This window comes from Ictidomys tridecemlineatus, chromosome 11 (genome assembly GCF_052094955.1).
Source record: "Ictidomys tridecemlineatus isolate mIctTri1 chromosome 11, mIctTri1.hap1, whole genome shotgun sequence".
In the NCBI taxonomy this organism is placed as follows: Eukaryota; Metazoa; Chordata; class Mammalia; order Rodentia; family Sciuridae; genus Ictidomys; species Ictidomys tridecemlineatus.
Genome location: NC_135487.1, coordinates 106880181 through 106900470, shown reverse-complemented (window position 1 = coordinate 106900470; position 20290 = coordinate 106880181). Strand labels below are relative to the sequence as shown.

At 51.2% G+C, this 20290-nt stretch overlaps 1 protein-coding gene across 6 annotated transcripts in view; it reads left to right on the top strand.

The window, feature by feature from the left end:
* The window catches only part of Syt6 (synaptotagmin 6), a 61052-nt gene that overhangs the window by 13381 nt on the left and 27381 nt on the right, over positions 1–20290 (top strand). For all 6 annotated transcript variants that reach the window (XR_002485382.3, XM_005337651.5, XM_040287353.2 and 3 more), the window contains exon 3: positions 878–1436. Coding sequence is in view for 5 of the 6 variants with exons in the window: in XM_005337651.5 (XP_005337708.1) it covers positions 878–1436 (559 nt within the window). In the remaining variant the exon portion in view is untranslated. The remainder of the gene's footprint in view (positions 1–877; positions 1437–20290) is intronic.

Here is a 20290-nt window from a genome sequence, read left to right as displayed (position 1 = left end):
GAGCCCCTGCATGTCTCTCCAGGCTCCCAGGGACCAACAAAAAGAAAAGGGAGTCTGGTCTTCAGACTGGAAGGGCAGGAATGAAAGTGCTAGCAATCACAGGGACAGAATTTGTCATAGGGCCTCAGGCAAGTTGGCTGCCTTCCCTAAACCTCACTTTCCCCAACTGTAAAATAGGGCTAAGGACTCTTCCAAGTTTGTTGTGAGGTGTCCATTAAAGAATCCATGTGATATTAATGAGAGCTGATACATATATTGATTATTACACCTGGCCCTGTCCTGAGCATTTTATATGTTAATCTATTTCACCCTTACAGCAATCCTAAATGATTGCTACTTTTAATTATCCTTATTTTTATAATGCAGAGAGGTTAAATAACTTGCCCAAAGTCACATAGCTAGAAAAGTAGCAGAGCCAAAATTAACCGATGCAATCTGCCTGTCCTTTTAACCCCTCTGCTGCCTGCTCTATGGTAAATCATAAATGGTGTTGCTGGTGATGAGGATCATGAGGATGAGGAGGAGGAGAGGTCCTAAGGCTGGGTCATGGCTTCATGGAGGAACCACAGTTACACCAAGTTAGGAGAGAAACCTAGAAAGCAGAAGACAGAAAAGCAGGGAAAATGATTACGATAACAATGGCTAACGTTCATTGAACTTGCTGTACACCAGGCTCCATTCCAACTGCTTTACATACATTAAGACACGAAATGCTCGCAGCCAACCTTGTGCACAGCGTGTGTGCAGAGGGGAAGTGGGATCGGCAAGAGGAGGAAAGGTGAGCCACAGGGGTAGGATGGGCCAGGGCCAACACAGTTGGGTCTGTCAGAATCCCCTCCTCCTGAGCCCTGACACACTCTTCTGCCCCCTCCGCCAGGCACACGTCCTTCAAGCGCCACCTGCCACGGCAGATGCACGTCTCCAGCGTAGACTATGGCAATGAGCTGCCACCCGCGGCGGAACAGCCCACCAGCATCGGCCGCATCAAGCCTGAGCTCTACAAGCAGAAGTCAGTGGACGGCGACGAAGCCAAGTCCGAGGCCGCCAAGAGCTGTGGGAAGATCAACTTCAGCCTACGCTACGACTACGAGAGTGAGACCCTGATCGTGCGCATCCTGAAGGCCTTTGACCTCCCTGCCAAGGACTTTTGTGGAAGCTCTGACCCTTATGTCAAGATCTACCTCCTGCCTGACCGTAAATGCAAGCTGCAGACCCGGGTGCACCGCAAGACCCTGAACCCCACCTTTGATGAGAACTTCCACTTCCCTGTTCCCTATGAGGAGCTGGCTGACCGTAAGCTGCATCTCAGTGTCTTTGACTTTGACCGCTTTTCCCGCCATGACATGATTGGGGAGGTCATCCTGGACAACCTCTTTGAGGCCTCCGACCTGTCCCGGGAAACCTCCATCTGGAAGGACATCCAGTATGCCACCAGTGTGAGTAGAGCACTGTTCCTTGGCTATTGTGGATTCACAGCTCTGGGTTGGGTGGGGTGGGGGACAGAAGAGCTACCATGAGGTGGGAAGGGAGGGGAGTTTTTATCTTTGGATTCCGATTGTGTGTTCTGAGATGGTTCTGTCTACTTACGAAGCCTCAGGTTTTCCATTTAGAAAACTGTACATGTCTCCTGGATCAGAGGTAAGAATTGGGCCAGTCCTGTGGACTGAATCACCCAGCAACATCTACTGAGGCTACTGATGTATATTAGAAACTGGGAACAGGCAACCAAGAACAAGTTGTTATCAGTCAGGATGAGCCAGGTTATACAGCGGCAACAAACAATCCCAGGATTTTGTGATTTAAGACGACCAGGGTTTATTTCTCATTCATATTACATGTACTTTGCAGTTTGGCTGGGGGCCCTACCCAGTTTACTCAGGAACCCAAGCCAACCCAGGCTCCATCTCAATGTGTGTTCCCACAGTTAAACATCAGGAGGAAGAGGATATGGCAAATCATGCATTATTCCTTAAGACTTCCATGCAGCTGTGGCATATGTCATTAGCCAAAGCAAGACTTAGAACCCCCTCCCTTTTATTTTTCCACTTTAAACTGTATTGGGGATTGAACCCAGGGGTGCTATACCTCTGAGCTACATCTAGTCCTTTTCTTATCTTTTTTTTTAAATTTGACACCTGATCTCACTAAGTTGCTCAGGGTCTCTATCAATTGCCTGGGCTGCCCTTGAACTTGCAATCCTCCTGCCTCAATTTCCCAAGTCACTGGGATTACAGGCATGTGCCACAGTACCAACCTCATATGGCAACTCTTACTATAAAAATGGTAGGAGCAAAGCAATCGTACTATCTATCTAAGGAACAACACTAATGACTACACACAGCAGTCCCTTGTCTTCAGCATTATCCTCTCAGGGTGGTCTGGGATTAGTTGGCTAATCCACATGTTAGAGTAGACACTGGGCTGTTCACAATCAACTGGAACTGACCAGGGAAGGTCTCAAAAAGTTGAGGTTCAAGTTGGTTTTTAAAAGCACAGAGGACAAACTTGGCACAGAGAACTAGAGAAGGCATACCCAGAGCCCCTACTAGGTGTGGATGGCATATTCTAGTCCCCTGAGCTGATAAGGCTGTGTACCACGTCCTGAGAGTGTAGCTAATACATGCCCCCTGGAGCCCACCTGGGTGGCTGAGAGCAGGTGCATGTTTGCCAAGCTCCCATGGCTTCTATGTAATGTCTTGAGTTCTGCCTGGTTGAGGGTCTCCCTGGATGAGCCATATTTGAGTTAGAGGGCTGACTGTACTCTGTCTGCAGATCCTGCCTTTGGACAGTCCTTTCTCGATATCTTTGTTGAATCTGTAAGGAGGAAGGCTGGGAAAATCAGTCCCTGCTGTCATTGATCAAGGGCACAAATCTTGATTGGTTCTGAGAGATAGGGTGGGGGACTCCACTTCTGCCCCAGGAAGGATGTCTGGGGACATTCTCATAGCCAGGGCTGACTTTGACCAGTCCAACCGAATGTCGCTGTGCATCCCCCACGTAAGCTTTACTGAAATGATATCCCACACAAGGAGCCAGACGGACGGGTCGGAAGATGGGGCTGGCTGAACGGCGGCTGTGCGCCTGCCCAGGCCCAGGAGCGACATAAATCACTTTGAAGTCTACATCTGGTGCCGCTCCTCCCTCGTGTCTCCTAAGGTGGCAGCTTCCTTATGGTGACTGGACAGGTGAAGAGTAACTCAATTTTCCCACATTGAGGCCATGTCCAGGGCTGTGAGGTTCAGGGGCTGCAGAGCTGTCTCTGCTCAACCTTCTAAGGAGCCTCCTCTGACCCCTGCCAGAGTCCCCACCTTCTTCTTCCCTGCTCCAGACAGGAGTACCAACTTGGTCCTGGAGTAGGCAGTCCATGCTCAAGCACGGACCTAACTTCCTGCATTCTGGAACCTTGTCACTGTCCCAAACTCACTTCCCCAGCCCAGCTTTAGAAAAAGACAGATCGCCTAAAGGGCACTGGACATAGCTTCACCACCTCATCCTCCCAAGCCAGTGTCATTAGAGACCTCCTCCTGAGACCATCTGAGGTCCTGAGGAGGTGAAGGAGGGGCTGTGATCGAAGGCAGCCTCTTTGACCCGCGGGAATTTAATTATAGACAGGTAACGTGCGTTGGGTAGCTGGCAGAGCAAACCAGCAGATACTGTGCATTGTGTATGGTTCCAAGAGCCCTGGGAGTAATGACAGCCTGGGGAGTTCTCCCAGGTGAGGGAATTATAATCGGTAGAGAAAGATGAGTATAAATAACCTGATAGGCCAAGAAGAAAGGGATGCATTCCAGTCAGGAGCTGAGTCCAGGCCAAGCCATTTGCAGAGCTGCAGAGCCGGAGACCAGGCTCACACGCCTATCTCGCTTGCAGTCTGTCTGAGCTGGAGATTCCTCCTGAGGTGAGTCCCCTGGGCCCTCCCGCCTGCAGCCCCACCAGCATTGTCCTTAGGAATAGGCTCAAACTCTGGCAGGTGAGGACTCCAGCAGAGTTGGGGAAAAGGATACTAATACACTGGTACTTTTACCTGCTTTGTGGTACAGAGTGTGAAAATTTAATTATTTTGGAACCAGGGAGACCCAAGTCACAGTCACTAGGAATTGATGTGAGCCCTAAGTATGTATGAAATCCTGTAGCCAGTGCTGTGGGGGACAGATGGATGCAACAGAAAGTGGGCTCCTATATCTCCTGTGGACCTGATTGTGTCCCTGGAGCTATACTTTGGACCTGAGCTCTGAATGGCAGCTCTTCTGCCTCAGTCAGCCTGGTCCTCAACATGCCCATCATTCCTGCCTCTTGCCTCTTGCTCACAAGGGCGCGGTTAGGCCAACCTATCCCCCATCTGTGTCCAGCCCAAACCATTCCACCTATTAAAGTCTCTCTGTAGTCTCCTGCACTCACCACCTCTCTTATGTATCCTCTGTGTCCCAAGGATGTACCCCCATCATACTCTGTCTTAGAGACCTGAGTCCCTGTGGAGGATTCAGGCATGGCTCTGTCCTATGGTGGCTCTCTCTTGTATGTTCTCTGAGCCTAAGAACTCAGCACACTCTTGTTGAATGACTGATGACTCATTTGGTTCAGTTAAAATGCTGTCCAAGAAGAGGATCAGGAAGAAGCAGCTGGACTCGGGTGGAGTCACCCTGGGGAAGCTTCCTGGAGGAGCGGCTCAGTAGTATTTTGCAAATGGGTAGAGCAAGGCTTGGCAGGGAGGGAACCTGCCTGTGCATCTCTTTAGAGGCACAGGATGGCCCGGGGTGGCAAAGAGACTAGCTAGGTAGAGACTAACCAAAGATCAGGTAATCTGGACCAACACAGAGGACCCACAAGCTGTCCAGGAGAGGCACTGTGAGAATCGGGCCTCAGGAGGCTGCTCTGTGGTTCCTGAGTGCCACAAGAGCCAGCTTCAGCCCGGCATGTGGATCCAGGCAGGTCGCTGCCCTAGTACTGGCATTGGTATGAAGTTGCATTGGTCTTGTTTCTGAACATTTTTGAGCATCAAGGCTAGGGACGGGGAAGTAACCATGTGAGGAGTCGTCTAGCTCTTTGTTAATTGCAGATCTGAAGCCACAAGGGAGGAACCCTGGCCTCCTCACCTTCAGGCTGTTCTGGAGGGAAGCCCAGGCAGCCTAGCACTTAATTAATATACAGCACCCGCCAGCGGGTGAGAAGCAGGCAAGCAGGTCTGCAGGTGCGATCGGATTGGAGGCCTGTGGTCTTCCACTGAATCAAGACGCTCATCTTAAGAAGGAAATAAGTGAATCCATGGCGCTCGTTCCAGCCCTGTGCAGGGTTGCCCTGAAGCTGCTGCACTCTCTCCTGCCTGGTGGTGTGACCTGGACATTTCCAGAAAGGTGCCATGTCTCTTCAACCAGAGCCTTGACTGGCTAACATCACCCTGCTCTTCCCCTCCCCCACCACTTCTGCCCCCATCTCATTATTTCTATATAAAGCTGCAGATTTATCATTATAATAGAGCTGCCGTCACTGGGATTTGCTAACATCTCTGTAATCTTGTAGTTATTGCTACAGAGGCCTCAGACCCCAATGCACACAAACTATTCCTGTCGCTGTTCCTGCGACTTCACTGCGGCAGGAGGTGAAGGCTGTAATTGGTGCCATAAATATGTGTTGTGCTTGGTGGTGCTAATGGACTCGGCCAGCTTCCTGCCTTGCCATGCCCCCCACCCCAGGTTAGAAGGTGCATGAGTGTGTGCACATGTGTGTGTGTGTGTGTGTGTGTGTGTGTGTGTATGTGTGTAGGGTAGGGGTTGGTGGGCGTGGCAAAGCACTCTGTATACTTCCTGAGAGTCTAGACTCAGGGTCTGTAGGGAGGAAGAGAAGCCTTGGGTGGTGAAATAGCTTCTGGTCTGGGAATGAGCAGAACAGTGCAGAAAGAGCCCAGTCTTTGGTGCCAGACACATCTGCCCTGCATTCTAGCTTTTATGTTGTCTATGTTTGAGACCCTGGGACATTATCTGAACTGTGCCTCAGTTTCAGCATCAATGAAATGGAGATGATAATGGTATCGAGTCCAGTGGTATTATAGGGGGTACATAAAATGTAATATACAATCCACCTGGGGTGACCAGGGGGCCGGCTGAGCCCTCTTCTCCTAATGCTTTCCTGCTGGCTCAGCCTGTGGGTCCCTTCCCTACCACTCTCAGGCCTGACTTTCCATGTCAGTTCAGACCACCTGGTTGTTAGATAGTATCTCGGTAGTCACCCCTTATGCAAAGGGGTACATTTGGAGATCTCCAATGGATGCCTGAAACCTTGGAGAGTATGCAACACTATATATACTTTGTTTTTCCCCCTGTAAATATATATACCTATGAGAAAGTTAAATTTACAAATTAGGCACAGGACTCTTAATAACAATGATAAAATAGAACAATAACAATATACTGTGATAAAATCAACAGCATCAGTACTCTTGGGCTTGCGGCCATTATTAAGTAAAATAGGGTTTACTTAGACACTAGCACTGTAGTACCACACCAGTCTATCTGATAACCAAGATAGCTACTAAGTCACTCACGGGTGGATAGTGTATAAAGTGTGGATACGCTGGAGTTGGACAGCAAGCTATCACCAGGCTACTCTAACTGGCATGCAACTTGAAACTTATGAATTGTTCATTTCTGGAATTTTCCATTTAATATTTCTGGACTGTGGTTAACTGTGAGTAGCTGAAACCACAGAAAGGGAAACCACAGATAAAGGAGGACTACTGTGTTCTTGTTTTATTTCTTGTCTTAGCTTAGGACCTGCATTCTCCATGTGACCTTAGAAAAGTGATTTCCCCTCTCGGGGCTGCAGTTCCCTCCCTATTAAACTATCTCCCAAGTTCTGAGATTCTTACCTTCCCTCAGCTTGTCCCACTGAAAAGTTCTTGATAGGTCAGTGGGCAGAATTTCTAGCCATACCCTCTCCCCCCTTCAGTGTTGGTGAATCAGTCCTCTCCTGGAGCCCTTGGGGAACGTCCTCCAGAAGTTTCTGCCCACAAAGGAGTCCCCACCTACAAACTTGCTTTCTTTTCCCCTGAGGCAGTCCTACACTGGAGCTCAGTCCCCTTCCACCTGCCTCCTTTTGGATCCCCCATGTGCCAGGAATATGTGGGTCATTACTTACTAAGCTCTTACTAGGTGCCAAGAGCATGCTCTTTATCAGGTTTCATCCTCACCAAACCCTTACGGATGGTCCTTTATACGTACATACGGAAATGAAGGTTCAAGGTTAAGTGACATAGCCAGTATCATCAGAGAGCTGTAGAGACAAAATTTGAACCCAGGTCTTCCACAGAGCTTTGCAGGGCCAGAGGGCAGCATGGTTACTTTGCTCTTGGGACAGAAAATAGATACTGAAATTGTGCAGTTCATCAAGGGGTTCAGAAGAACGTCTTGGGTTTTCCTTGTGGCTGGTTAGCTTCCGTCATTCGTCTCAAAATCGGGTCATTTTAGGGACCTGCAATTGTGCTGACACTGGTATTCCTTTACCTTTTTCCCAGCATTCTTCCTGTGTGCATCTTGGGTTTAACATTCAATCCTCTCTCTTGACAAACATTTATTGAATGCCAACTATGTACTGGTCAATTGCATCATTGAACACTTGTCGAATACAGAATGGTGGGCCAGGCTATGAAAAGAACAGAAAAGAAAGAGCCCCATCGCAGAAGGCCCAGGCTAACAGGAACTGTATAATACGCTCAGTGACCTCTGGGCCCCTCAGACATGGAGTACACGCTTTCAGGCAGATGGATTCCAAGTGCTTATAACACAGTGACGCGAGCGACTATCCTCCATACCCTGTGCAGAGTGTTTAGAAGAAATGGAGGAAAGAAACAGCCAGATGAGATTGGTCTGGAAAACTTTCTAGAGAAGGAAAAAGTGTTTGGGCAGGATTTAATGGCAGTGAAGGCCAGAGAGAGAGAGAGAGAGAGATAAACATGGGGAACAGATAGGGAAATATGTTTCTCTATTTTCTTTGGTTTAGGAGAAGGATCTAGAGAGCACCCCTATCACATAAGATTGGATTTCTTTTCATTGTGTAGAAACTGCTTGCCAGGTAGTCATGTGTAGCAGGCACCGGGCTGGGAACAGAGTGTCTTCAACTTCAGTCCTGTCTTCACAGCCTCACAGTCTGACGGACAAGGTGGGAAAGTGGCTCTGTTGTCCAGGGGACAGGCAGGTCCTTACTGCCCCATCATGCTAAAGGGAGGGAGACCTCCTGGAAAGAAATTGCCCTTTCACCTTTTTCCTCTTTTCACATCCACATAAGTCAAGTGAGATCCAGGAGCGGCCGTGAAAGAGTTTTCAAGCGGAGACGAAGAACCGGCTAATTGATGCACTGAGACTCACTGAATCCCCCTGGGATGAGGCCTCCCAGACGCTGCCAATGACCAGCAGCTGATGCTGTGCCTTTAGAGAGCTCAGTTCAGACCTCAGGCTCCCAGGCCTTTCCTGACCAGGGGGGAAGCAGGAGAGAAGCATGATGTCTTCCATGCACCCTCAAAGGGACACAATACGCAGTCCTTGCTCTCAAGAAGCTTCCGCTTGAACAGAATTTTCAGAGCAAGCAAAAATATCATCAAAGAAACACAATTATTTAAATCACATTAGAAGGAATAAGGGGAGATAGAGGTGACTACTAAAGCTGGGAGAGGGAGTGAGTGGGTTGGGGCATACAGATGGCAAGAGGAGAATTCAGGAACAAGAGCTGAGCTCGGAGGAACACCCACGGTCAGAAAGAGGGAGGAAGAGGGGTGGCCAGCATAGAGTATCAAGCAGAAGGAAGTCCAAGAGGAAAGGGAACTGAGGGAGTTAAGGAAGTGACAATCCAGAACTACTCATTCGACAATGAGCTCTCTGAGCATCTTCTAGGTCCCGAGCACAGCCCAGGCGCTGGGGACGTGGCAGTAAGCAAGGCCCTTGCTCAAATGGAGCTTCTCCCATTTGAGCCATTTGAGCAGACCTGAAAGATGGGGAGTAGAGAGCATTCAGAGGTCCAGGCAGAGAGAAAGGCAAATGCAAAGACCCGAAGGTGGGAGAGCACTTGGATGTTCAAAGATCAGTCAGGGGACCTGCATGGCTGAAGCCAAAAAGGGTGGAGGAGGAGAGAGAGAGTAACAGATGAAGTGAGAAGGGAAAGGGAGCAGGAGAGTTTGTAAGGCTCTGAAGAGCCAAAACTTTAAAAAGCTCTCTCGAGCTGGCAAGTGAGGAATGAACTCACAGGCAGGAACTCAGCTGGGAGCGACTGGAATAGAGATGCTGGTAGAGGTATGAGGTGCAGCGGATTTCTGGAATATATTTTGAAAGTAGAATCAGGAGGATTTGCTGACAGATTGAAGATAGGGCCTAAGGTACAGGGAAAGAGAAAAAGAATCAAGATTTTTAGCCTGAGCAGCTCAAGATGGAATGGATGTTCATTGGGTTAGAAAATTGAACTGGGTGCAGTGGTGCATGCCTGTAATCCCTGCAGCTTGGGAGGCTGAGGCAGGAGGATTGCAAGTTCAAAGCCAGCTTCAGCAACTTTGTGAGGCCCTAAGAAACTCTGTGAGATCCTGTCTCTAAATAAAATACAAAAAAAAAAAAAAAAGGCTGGGGATGTGCCTCAGTGGTTAAGGGCCCCTGAGTACAATCCTTCATACCAAAAGAAAAGAAAAGAAAATCCTAGAGAACCCATTTGGGGAGGAAGATCAGGAGCTCAGATTTGGACATGCTATATTTCAGCTACCTTTTGGACATCAAGGTGGAGATGTTAAGCAGGAAGCTGGATGTAGAGTCTAGAGTCTGGAGCGGGCAGCCTTTTGAGACAAGACAGAAAGGTCTAGGAAGGTTGACTTTGCAGTGTGCCAACGGGGACATTTCTAAGAATGGGCTATTCCCCAGGGAGAAGGTTGGGACAGGGACAGTGGGCACCCCCAGCACAGTCACAGCCACTCAGGCCAAGATATCCCATTCCATGCAGATTTTGTAGCAAGACCTCAGTATCCCTAGAATTCTACCTTAAATTCCCAAGTGCCTGGACTCCCATGAAGGACCATACCAGAAATGAAGCAAAGAGAGAGTTTTCCAAAAGAGGCCTGCAGGAGAAATCAGGGTCAATGGAAGCCCCAAGAGGTGCCCAGGGAGCAAAGCTGCCTGGGCGGCCAACCCTGAGCTGTGGAGACTGCTCTCCAGGGCCCAGCCCTGTACCCAGAGCATACTGAATAATGCATGCAGATGGCCAGCTCTGCCCAGCTCTGCTCTTTGAGCAACCCAGCAAGGCCTGGCGGAGGCCCTCCAGACCCAGCCCCTAGTTCCCCACCACCATCAAAATCAGAAGAAGCCTCCCTGTCATGGATGGGACTCCAACTCCCCCTTGTTTACTTGCTGCTCAGCGGGAGCTGATGGCTGCCGATTGCCTTAGCTGGATGCTCATTTACCCCCCTACTCCCTCGGGCCTGGCCTCATTATCCTCATTATTCTCTGAATTGCTTTTCTTTCCTCCAGCACCCGTCTCTCTCCCCACCATGTATTCCTTCCACCCCTGGCAACTCAGAGCTCAGGTCCTGGGAAAGTGGCTCATGGCATCCAGCCCCAGTTCCTAAAGCCAACTGGACCTGGGACTGCCCAAGGGACCAAGAAATCCTTTTCTAGAAAAGGGTTTCTGAAAAATCCAGAAAGGGAAAGAGAAGAGATGTGGGGGCAGGGCTCCATCATAGGAGCAGCCTTCACCAGGGTCCCCCTGCCATGGTGGGTGGGTTCCCATGGATGTGCACCCACGCACCCACACCTCCTCACTTGGGCCTTTTGGGACAGTAACCATCCTGGGGCACATAGGGTTAAATGTTTCCCGTGTGGGGTTGGAAAACAAGGCTAATTGGTCCAGACAGGGCTCTGACCTGGCCTGAAGCAGAGCAGCTCGATAACCACTCCACTGGCCCTAGGTGTTCTTATTTAAGTCGTTTCTAAACTTGGCCTTTCTCAGTAGGTCCTTCCCTTCAGCTTCAGAGGAAGTGGCCACACAACAGCCAGGGGCTCAGAACAGTGGAGACAGCTCCACTCTGCCTTGATGAGTCCCTGAGCATTCAGACAGCTCCACTGCCTGCAGGAGCTCGTGGGTGAACGTGGCTCCCACTGACAACTGGGCCCCAGCACTGGCTCCCCTCTCCCTCCCCTCACAGCTGGCCACAGCGGAGCTGGCAGGGCAAGTGTCCTCTGCCCTGCCCCCAGCCCAGGGTGCCCTCTTTCTTTCTCCTGCTGAAAAATAGATATTTCTCTATGGCGTAAATATCTCATCTTTCCCTTACAAGAGAATGAATGAAATCATTAAGGCCACAAGCTCATGCATCCACGAGAATCTATGCTCCAGCCTGGGTGCGCTTTCTGTGTTTCCCCCGTCTCGCCGCCAAGAGCACATGCACCTGATAACACACAGTGACATTTTCTCCTGGAGAGAAATTATTTGGTCCCAAGGGATGCAATAGCCCAATATCCCCTCTGGACACTGTCACGGACATTTCAACTCCAGGATTCATTCGGGGGGAGAAGGGAATGCCCTGAATTCCCTAGATCAGCAGCAATTCAGAGAGACTAGGGTCATGGGGGGGGGTAACTGTGACCAGAATAGTAACTGACTTGGGAGCACTTGAGTCCTTCCCCAGGAGCTTCTCATGTTCTTGGACGCAAATGCTATGAATCCATGTTTCCATGGACCTGAAGAAGGTCAGAGGTAGAACGGCCTCAAAGAGGATCAGGTCCAACATTTTCACCTGCCACAGATGAGTGAGTTAAGAGCAGAGACGTCACACAGCTTGCCCAGGCGGCTCAGTGATTCCATGCAAACTTGGACCTTGGACCTGGGTCCCATGAGTCCCAATCAGTGCCCTTTGTCCTGCCGGCTTTGGCCCTAGGCTTTTAGAGGGTGCTCTTCTGCCCTGTTTTGTTTTTACTTACTCCCTTATTCCTCCCGTGTCCTCCCAGGGACCCTGACATTCACTGCCATTGCCTTCGTTCTGGGCGGCGCCCATCTACCCCTCCGTCTTATTTAGGAGAGGCCAGCGGAGCCCCTGGGCTGATGTGCCAAAGAACCTGTACAGAGCCAACTCTACGTCCCTCTGCTCCATCTAAGTGAGGTCTGCTAGAACAGGAAATAGGCAGAGAACAAGCCACGTCAGCAGGATAAGCAAGAAGGAAAGAGAGGCCATTCATCACGGGCCTCGACACGGAGCCAGCCAACCCCCGACTCAAAACCTCCCCATTGTACATAAATATGTATACCTTGGTGGAGGAAGGAGACAAGGCGAGCTGTAGACTCTAGGTCAACCTTGTCCACTTAGCAGCATATGTCTGTGGTTTCCAGTGTCAGCAACAATGTAGAAAAATGTGTTTCGTGTGACAGCCTGTCCCCCTCTCCACCAGTTCCTCGGCCAACCCCAGGCCCATCTGGCCCTCATTCATCCTCATCAGACATCCCCTCCAGACATATTTTCCTCTCCTGTCTGAATTGACACCTACTCATTCTCCATGAATATTTAATGTCTTTCTTTCTGGACAAAGTCCCCAAGACCTTGAGGGTCCCTCCAGGGCTGCCTCAGAATCTGGGAAGAGAGAGAGATCCGTGGAGTCCACGTGGCCTTGGGACGAGGGAATTGGAATAGGCGGCAGCCCATGGGACAGGGGGCGAGGCAAGATGTTCAAGCCTCCACCCGGTCTCTAGCCAGCCCAGACTGGTATTGCTCTTAGTCTTGCAGGACTGAGAAATAGCAATGGTCACCTCAGAAGACTTCCATGTCTGTCCCCTTAGCGTTCCACCCTGCTGATGACAGTCTGTACTTGACCCAGCTTGGAGTTCACCAACATCCTGGACTTGGGGACTGGTTTCTGCAGGAGCTGTTCCATGCTGTCAACACAGCACAGGCGCCTGAGTGCATCTGGGGTGGTTGGAGTGGAGGTGAGACCAGGAGGGGGTGAGAGAACAAACACAGATGACAGTTTGTGTGCAGAATGACAATTGCTGGTTGAGCAAGATGTCAGCAGGGGCTGCTCGGCTGCCTGTGCCAGGCTGCACTTGCCATTATTTATGTGTAATCCTCGCCACCGCCCCGCAGGGTAGGTTTTGGTAAGGTCTCCAGTTTCCGGATGAGGCAATTCAGGCCACCCTTGCATGAGGGTGGCATGAGTCAAAGCGGGGGCGAGTTGGCTCTGGGAGGTGGGCTCTGAAACCCTTCTCTGTTCCACCTCTGGAGAGCTGGCTAAGAGGGACTCTCCCAAGATTCCTGCCTCTGCCTGGTGTTCCCATATGTTCCCAGTCCCTTCTGGCTCCCATTTTCTGCTTCTTGTGAAACGTCATCATTTTCTTGGCCTCTGAAGGCTCTTCCTTCACTGACCCAGTCAGGGGATATAAACCCAGCGCCACACACCCCAAGCCACACACAGTAAGTCCCAGCACCTATCCGAAGGTCTGTTGTGATGGGAGATGGGGGTTTATCTCATCTAAGTGACATGTTAGGCAGTGTGCTAGGACCAGCACCCACTGCCTGGTGGCACGGTGGACTGCCCTGCCTCTGGCCCCAGAGAGTGGCCCCTCCATTACCCTGTTGGCTCTTCTCCACCTTCCCAAGGCCCAGACCTCAAGACCAAACGAATAAACATACAAGGCCACTCTTTCAATTGCTCAGGGTCATTTGGTCCTCTCTGGCCCCAGCCCAGGCTTAGTTCCAGCCCCGTCCTCCATAGTCAAATGCCACAAGGTATTCGGTGAATCACTGGCCGTCTTCCTCAGGGGCAGTGGAGTGGGGACTGCCTTGTCTGTCCATCCTCTACCCTCAGTAGAAGGCAGTCGTGGTTTTCAATGACACTTGGCTTCTCTTATTTAAAATTTGCCAGGGCCATTGTCATTCTGTGGTACTATGAAGCGCCATTCCCCTGCACATGCAGGGAGGGCCTCTCTTCAAGGGAAATGTTGGGGGGGCTGCCCCCCAGAGGAAAAGGAGGAAGCTGCTTTCCACCGTGCCCTCCCTGTTCTTCCAGCCGGCTGGGAACGAACCCGTCCTTTCTACCAGAATAAGGCCAAGGGACCCCAGCCAGGTGGGAGGACTGGGTGGGGTCTCTGTCAGGAAGGAGACAGGCTTTCCCATGCGGGGAAAGAAAGGGTGCCCTTCCCCGGAAATGGGCAGAGAGTCTCCGGGAAGACCCCAGGGAGGGGCCTGTGAAGGTGTCCCCGCTACATGACTGGCACCGGGTACAATTCCCCTGGTCACCAGGAGTATTGAGAGGAGGTATTCACATGGCCAGGCTGTTCCAGGGGTGCGAGGGGAACCTAGAGGAAGAGTTGGGTCCACCCTAGCGTTGACGTTTGAATAAGGGTGCAGGGCAGGATGGAAGGGGGAGCCAGAACCAAGGAGGAAACCCTATGGGGGGACACCCATGGAGAGAGATGGGGCTCCCCACCAGGTCGGCCTTCTCTGAGACCTATTGCTGCCCCCAGGAAGGCCTGCCGGAGCACTGGCTTAGGGCAGGCAGCCCACTCCCTTGGGGAGCCTCTGATGGACTCATCCAGGTGACACACTGGGCCCCGTGCTAGGAGCGGCCCAACTTCCAGAGAGGAAGGCAGCTCTGTGACGGGTCCTGACCAAGCTGTGAGACGCTTTTCCCTTGAGGAGCTGGGGACAGAGCTGGCTTTGTGACTTGAGGCACTCGCTTGAAAATGCCTCCTCCACCTTGTCACAAAGTGTCTCCGGGCTGAGTCACTCCTGGGAGAGATCCTGTAAGGAGCCCCGCCCGCCCCTCACCAGGATCAACACGTCAGATTAACACCAGGGCTGGAACCCAGGGGCCCAGAGTGACCTAGGGCTGAGCCCGCAGAGGCCCCTGGAGAAAGGCCGACTCAGGGGAGGAGCGTGCAGAGCCCTAGCCTCCGGGGAGGGCAGCCATTCTGAAGGGTCAGGGCCCTGCAGAGGCTTGAATAGGAAATCACCAGGACTTAACGTTCTTGTTTCTGTTTCTGGGCTTTTTTGATAGGTTGGAGGAGAAAAAGAGGCCAGGGGGAAAGGAGGAGAGAAGGCCTTCCTAATTCCAAGTCCTGCTGACAGGGCTTTTTAAAAATTTTTTTAATAAATCCCATCCAAGCCTGGGCAGATACCCAGCTCTCTTTAGAGAGTGAGTGTTCCCTAAGGAAAAATATCCCCCCGACCCTATTTGGGAAATCTTTGCCAGAGTCACTCTGGCTCAACTCTTTCCTCTTGCATGAGATAGGAAAGGAGAATCTCAGCACCGTCCCCTGCTGCCCACCTCGAGTCCAGCCAGCTGGAGCCAGACCCCTGGCAGTCCCAGGCGTGTGGGTACAGGAGCGCACTCACGCACACAGCACACACACACACACACACACACACACACACACACACACACACACACACACACGCCAGATCCGGCACACCGGGGGAGCTGGGAGGACCTTGCTCCAATTCTGCCCTGTTTGACTGTCACTCCTTCCTCCCCCACCAGAGGACTCCAGCTACACCCCCCCCAAGAGGGACACTTTTTGGTTCTCATAAGAAACTGCATTTGGAAGAGAAGATCTTGCACTCTAAAGACTGTGCAGCTTATTAATACCTAGAAGGATGGGTATAAGTTTGAAACTGTGTCACCTTGGATGGTGTTTGAAAAAGAAGGATGACAGTGATCTCTGTCTCACTCCTGGGGAAGCTGAGACACTGATAAGGGATAGAACGGTTCAGGGCCACACATTCAGCCAGGCTATGGGTCAGTATCCAGGAGGCCAGCAAAGCAGTTGGATTTGGGACAGACTCAGGGCCAGCCCTCTAGAAACCTGCAGGGAGGCAGGGCTTGGAGACAGGAGACCAGGGCTTGAAGCCTGCCCCTGCTGTGTGACCCCAGAAAATCACATCACCTCTCTGTTTCCTCAGTAGTCACATATGAAAAATAACCTCCATTGCAGGGTTGTGATTAGGACGCAATAAAATCTCAACAAGACCCAGGAACTACCTGGGTTCTTGCCCCAGTCTATTGCTCCCATACCTAATGTGTTTGTAGATAATTTTCCAAGTAGATTATCTCATTTAACCTTATCAATACATTAAGAAGTCAGTATTTCCATTTTATAGATGAGGAAAGCTAGGGAAATTCCCTGGAGTCACATGGTTTTAAAGTAATAGAGCAGAGAACCCAAACAGGGCAGTTTTTCAAAATGCTGTATCACTCTAATATATATTTTACCCTGCTTGGCCTCAAGGCAAACTATTACACTTTTGTTTTAGATATTTTAGAAAATACAGATATTAAAAAAAAGAAAGAAAGAAAAGAAAAAAGAAAAAGAAATGCCCACTCTCCCAAGGACACCTGATTAACATTTTGATAATACCCAGAGAACGTCTGTGGCTGAGAAAGTCATATGAAGGCCACGGGGACAGGAATCTACTCTGGACTGCGAGAGGGGGTTGGTGCCTTGGCTGGGTTAGGCCTGGAATTTTCCAGGATTAAGTGGTTCTGGAAGAATCCTGGAAAGAAGGGAAGGATGTGGTGTGGAGAATAGAGGGAAGAAGATCGGGAGGTGTGCTGGCTGGGGGCAGGCAGTGAGGCTCAGAGGTCTGATGGCCCCCAGGTCAGATTTTCACAGAGGACATGGCCTCTGTCCATTTACCCTCAGTGAAGCTTTGGGTTCCCTGAGATGTTAGGAGTGGGAAGGGCCATTGGTCTCCTCTCAGATGATGTGACTGAGACATCCTAAAGACTCTCTGGAGCACACCTGTAATCCCAGTGGCTTGGGAGGCTGAGGCACGAGGATGGGAGTTCAAAGCCAGCCTCGGCAAAAGCAAGGCACTAAGCAATTCAGCGAGACCCTGTCTCTAAATAAAATACAATGGTCAAGTGCCCCTGAGTTCAATCCCTGGTACCAAAAAACAAAACAAAGTAAAAACAAAATTCTGCAGAGCCCTGTAATCTCCCAGGGGACTAACAACCTAACTGGGTGAGCCCTAGAGTCATTACCTATCCCTCTTCTGCAGGTGGGCTCCCTAGTGAGCTTAGTAGCAGGGACAGGTTCAACTAAACCCTGCCTTCAGCATGAGAAGTGCAAGGTTTGGCAGAGCTCCTCCTTCCCCGCCCCCATCAGTGCAGCATCAGTAGCTCCTTTGCACCATGCAACAGAGTGTCTTTTTTGTGACATAGGACTGGGTCTCAGCCAGCCAGGTCCTCCTCACCAAGCCCTGGGTCCAGACCATTCATGGCCCCAGGGAGAGGGACACAGAAGTCATTTTCATATCGAGGGTAGGACTCCTGTGCGACCTCAAGGGTCCTCTTCCACGCTGGAAGGGAAGAGAACAAGTGCCTTTATTTATAGGAAAAAGGAGACAAAGGATTTTCGATAGAATATTCTTCACCAAATAAGGCAGGAGATAAGGTTTCAAGGGGCGTCATGGATTCCATTGGGTAGAACCCAAGTCCACAGCTTGAACAAACTTCTTTGCCGAGCGAAGGTGGAGGTCACCTGCATCATGCAGCCTACAGCGTGCAATGCCAAACCAGCACCCCCAGACTCAAGGCTGAGAGAGGATGCTTAGCCCCCCACAGCATGCCCCTAATGCCCCCCTCCTCCAGCCACACCCACTCACCACTCAGTTGATCCCTCTCAGGAGATTAGTTCACTGATTGGGTTAAGAGTCTCATAACCGTTTCTCCTCGAAACCTTCTTGCATTGTCTCACACAGAGAGTTTTTGGGGGTCACCTCATATCTTCAGCAGAACAGGGTCCTCCCTCATCCTCACTGTGTTCCTGGGTTCCACAGGAGCCCAGGCCCCCCCGGCTCTCCACTGCCACCCACCAGACTTGTTTCTATGGAGGCCCCCTATAGCACTGAACCCTGGCCCTGTATTTAGTAAATACTCAATGTATACACGGTGAGATGGAATTGTAAAGGAAGAGAAAGGGATTCCACCGTCATGCAGGAGCCAGAAAATTCCATTGGGCATTGCAAGACCACACAACCTTTCAAAACCTCAATTTTCTGATCTGTAAGCCGAGAAGGGACCTTTGTAATCTCAGAGCATTTTTGAGCTCTCTCTGCCTCCCACAGCGAAGTCTTCCTGAAACTACTAACTGCAGCAGGGGCTCCTCGGGAAGTTCCTTGGAGGCATTAGGCAGGCAGGTCCAGTTCCCACCATTTCTTCCAGGAACGAAATGAACTGAAGCAGAGCTGTTTGGGCGCCTGGCAGGACCATAGCATGTGGACGGCAGTGGTCAAGGTTTCCAGGAGCTGCGCCTGGTGGAGGAATCTGATTTCCCACTGCAGGGCCTGCTGGGAAGGGGCTAACTTCCACTCTGCCTCCTTGAGAAGGAGTCGCCTCAGCTGCCACAGACAGGAGATGGCTGTGTCTGGTGTGAGAGGAGAGGCAGATGGGGGTGGGGGAGGCAAGAAGAGGTGAGAGAGGAAATGCTCGTGCTGTGTGGGAGGCAGGAAGAGCTGGGCACGACTTGGAGAAGAAGCCTGAGCCATAGGCAGAGCCAGGGAGCAGCAGGCCGCTGTCAGCAGCCACCGCAGGACCCGGGCCAGTGGGCCTGAGGGCCAGGGGTGTGGCCTGCAGTAAGACCCACCTCCAGGCCAGGCGCAGTGCTTCCTGGGCCAGCTGCTTTTCTTGGATCCTGCAGGGCAAAGAGGCAGTTCCTGTTAGACAGGGAAAGAAAGAAGGATCTGGAAACTGCTGTGGAGTTCAGGCAGCCCCCTGGGCTGTGTGGTCCTGGTACCAGGGCAGGAGGAGCCTCAAAATTCTGCATGGATCCCTTCCTCCCACTCCCAGCCTGAGCCTCACTCACTGCCTGGGAGGGAGGAAATAACCATTAGTGTCACCTGCTCACCAGTGGGAGACATTAGCCAACTCTGGCAGAACATGCGGTCTATAATTTTTGGAGGAGTTACAATAATGGAGCTAATTTGGCATTTCATCATCTTCCTCCCCGGCGAGCAGAGGGGGGAGGGAGGCCCGGGGCCTGCTGCAGAACAACCTCCCAGCAAAGAGCTCCAGTCTTCCTTGAGCATCTTTGGGATCCTGGAGCCCCGTTCCCTCCTCCTTCTTCCTCTTCTCCCACACGACTTACTGCTCCTTCGGTGACGCAGTGATGCGTGGTCCAAATGCATCTCAGAGATGGCTAAAGCCAGCCCCAGGTTGCCACCAGTCACAGTCAGCGGGACGTAGCAGGAAGGGGTACCACGGCTCAGGGAGGCACAGTGCCTTGCCTACCTCATCCAGCTGGTCAGCAGCACAACGGCACATTCTAACCTAGTTCTCCTGGCTCTCGGCTTGACATTTCCCTGAAGTTCATCTGTTGCTGGGCACCAGAGCTAGAACCTCAATACTGAGAGGGCCTTGAAGAACCCCTCCCCAATCCCACCTGATGAAAGTCTGATAGGGAGGGAAGCCCAGGGTTGGGAGGGAAGGAAGAGGCAGCCTGCAAATCAGCACCGCTTCCCTGGGGTCCCTAAGCCTCCTCTGGCCTCTGAAACCAGCCCAAAGAATTCCTCATTCCCACACTCCACCCAGGGACACCCCCAAGGCAGCTGCCCCTTCCTCCTCTCAGATATCCACAGGGTATACCTGGTCCCACAGCCCATCTGGCAGGCAGATGGGACAGCATGCTCAGCACATGCAGGGCCACTGCCCGCATCCATATGGCAGGAGAATGAGAGGTTTCCAGATTATATGTTTGCTGCATGTGAGTTTTGGTTGGTCCACTAGCAACTGGCCGTGCCCTCCTTGTGGTTGCCTCCAAATCAGAGGCTTAGAGGACCTGCTCAATAGGAAGCCACCTCAGGCATGACAATACTGCCAATGGTCAGAGTCAGAGAAGTTCAGTGACCTTCATAGTCAAACAGCTGGAAATCAGTAGGGCAGGGATTTGAACCCCAAACCCCGTGCATGCCCCACTGGGACTGTTTGTACTAACACCTGATCTCTCCCCTCTAGTTGTATAAAGGATCAATACCCCAGCTTCCCACTAGACCCCCAAGTCAAGAGTTGGTTGTTGATGGCTTATCATGGATCTAGATGAAGGACACCAAAATGTCTAGAAATTTTAGAAGGCCAAGGGCTCTGAGTTTCTTTTGGAGAAGAGAAAAATTGAGTCAAAACCGATCCAGGCTTTGATGAATATGGTGGTGCACGCCTGTATTCCCAGCTGCTTGGAAGGCTGAAGCAAGAGGATTGTAAATTCGAGGCCAGACTTGGCAGGTTAGTGAGACCGTGTCTCAAAATAAAGATTAAAAAAAGGACGGAGGACATAGCTCAGTGGTAGAGCG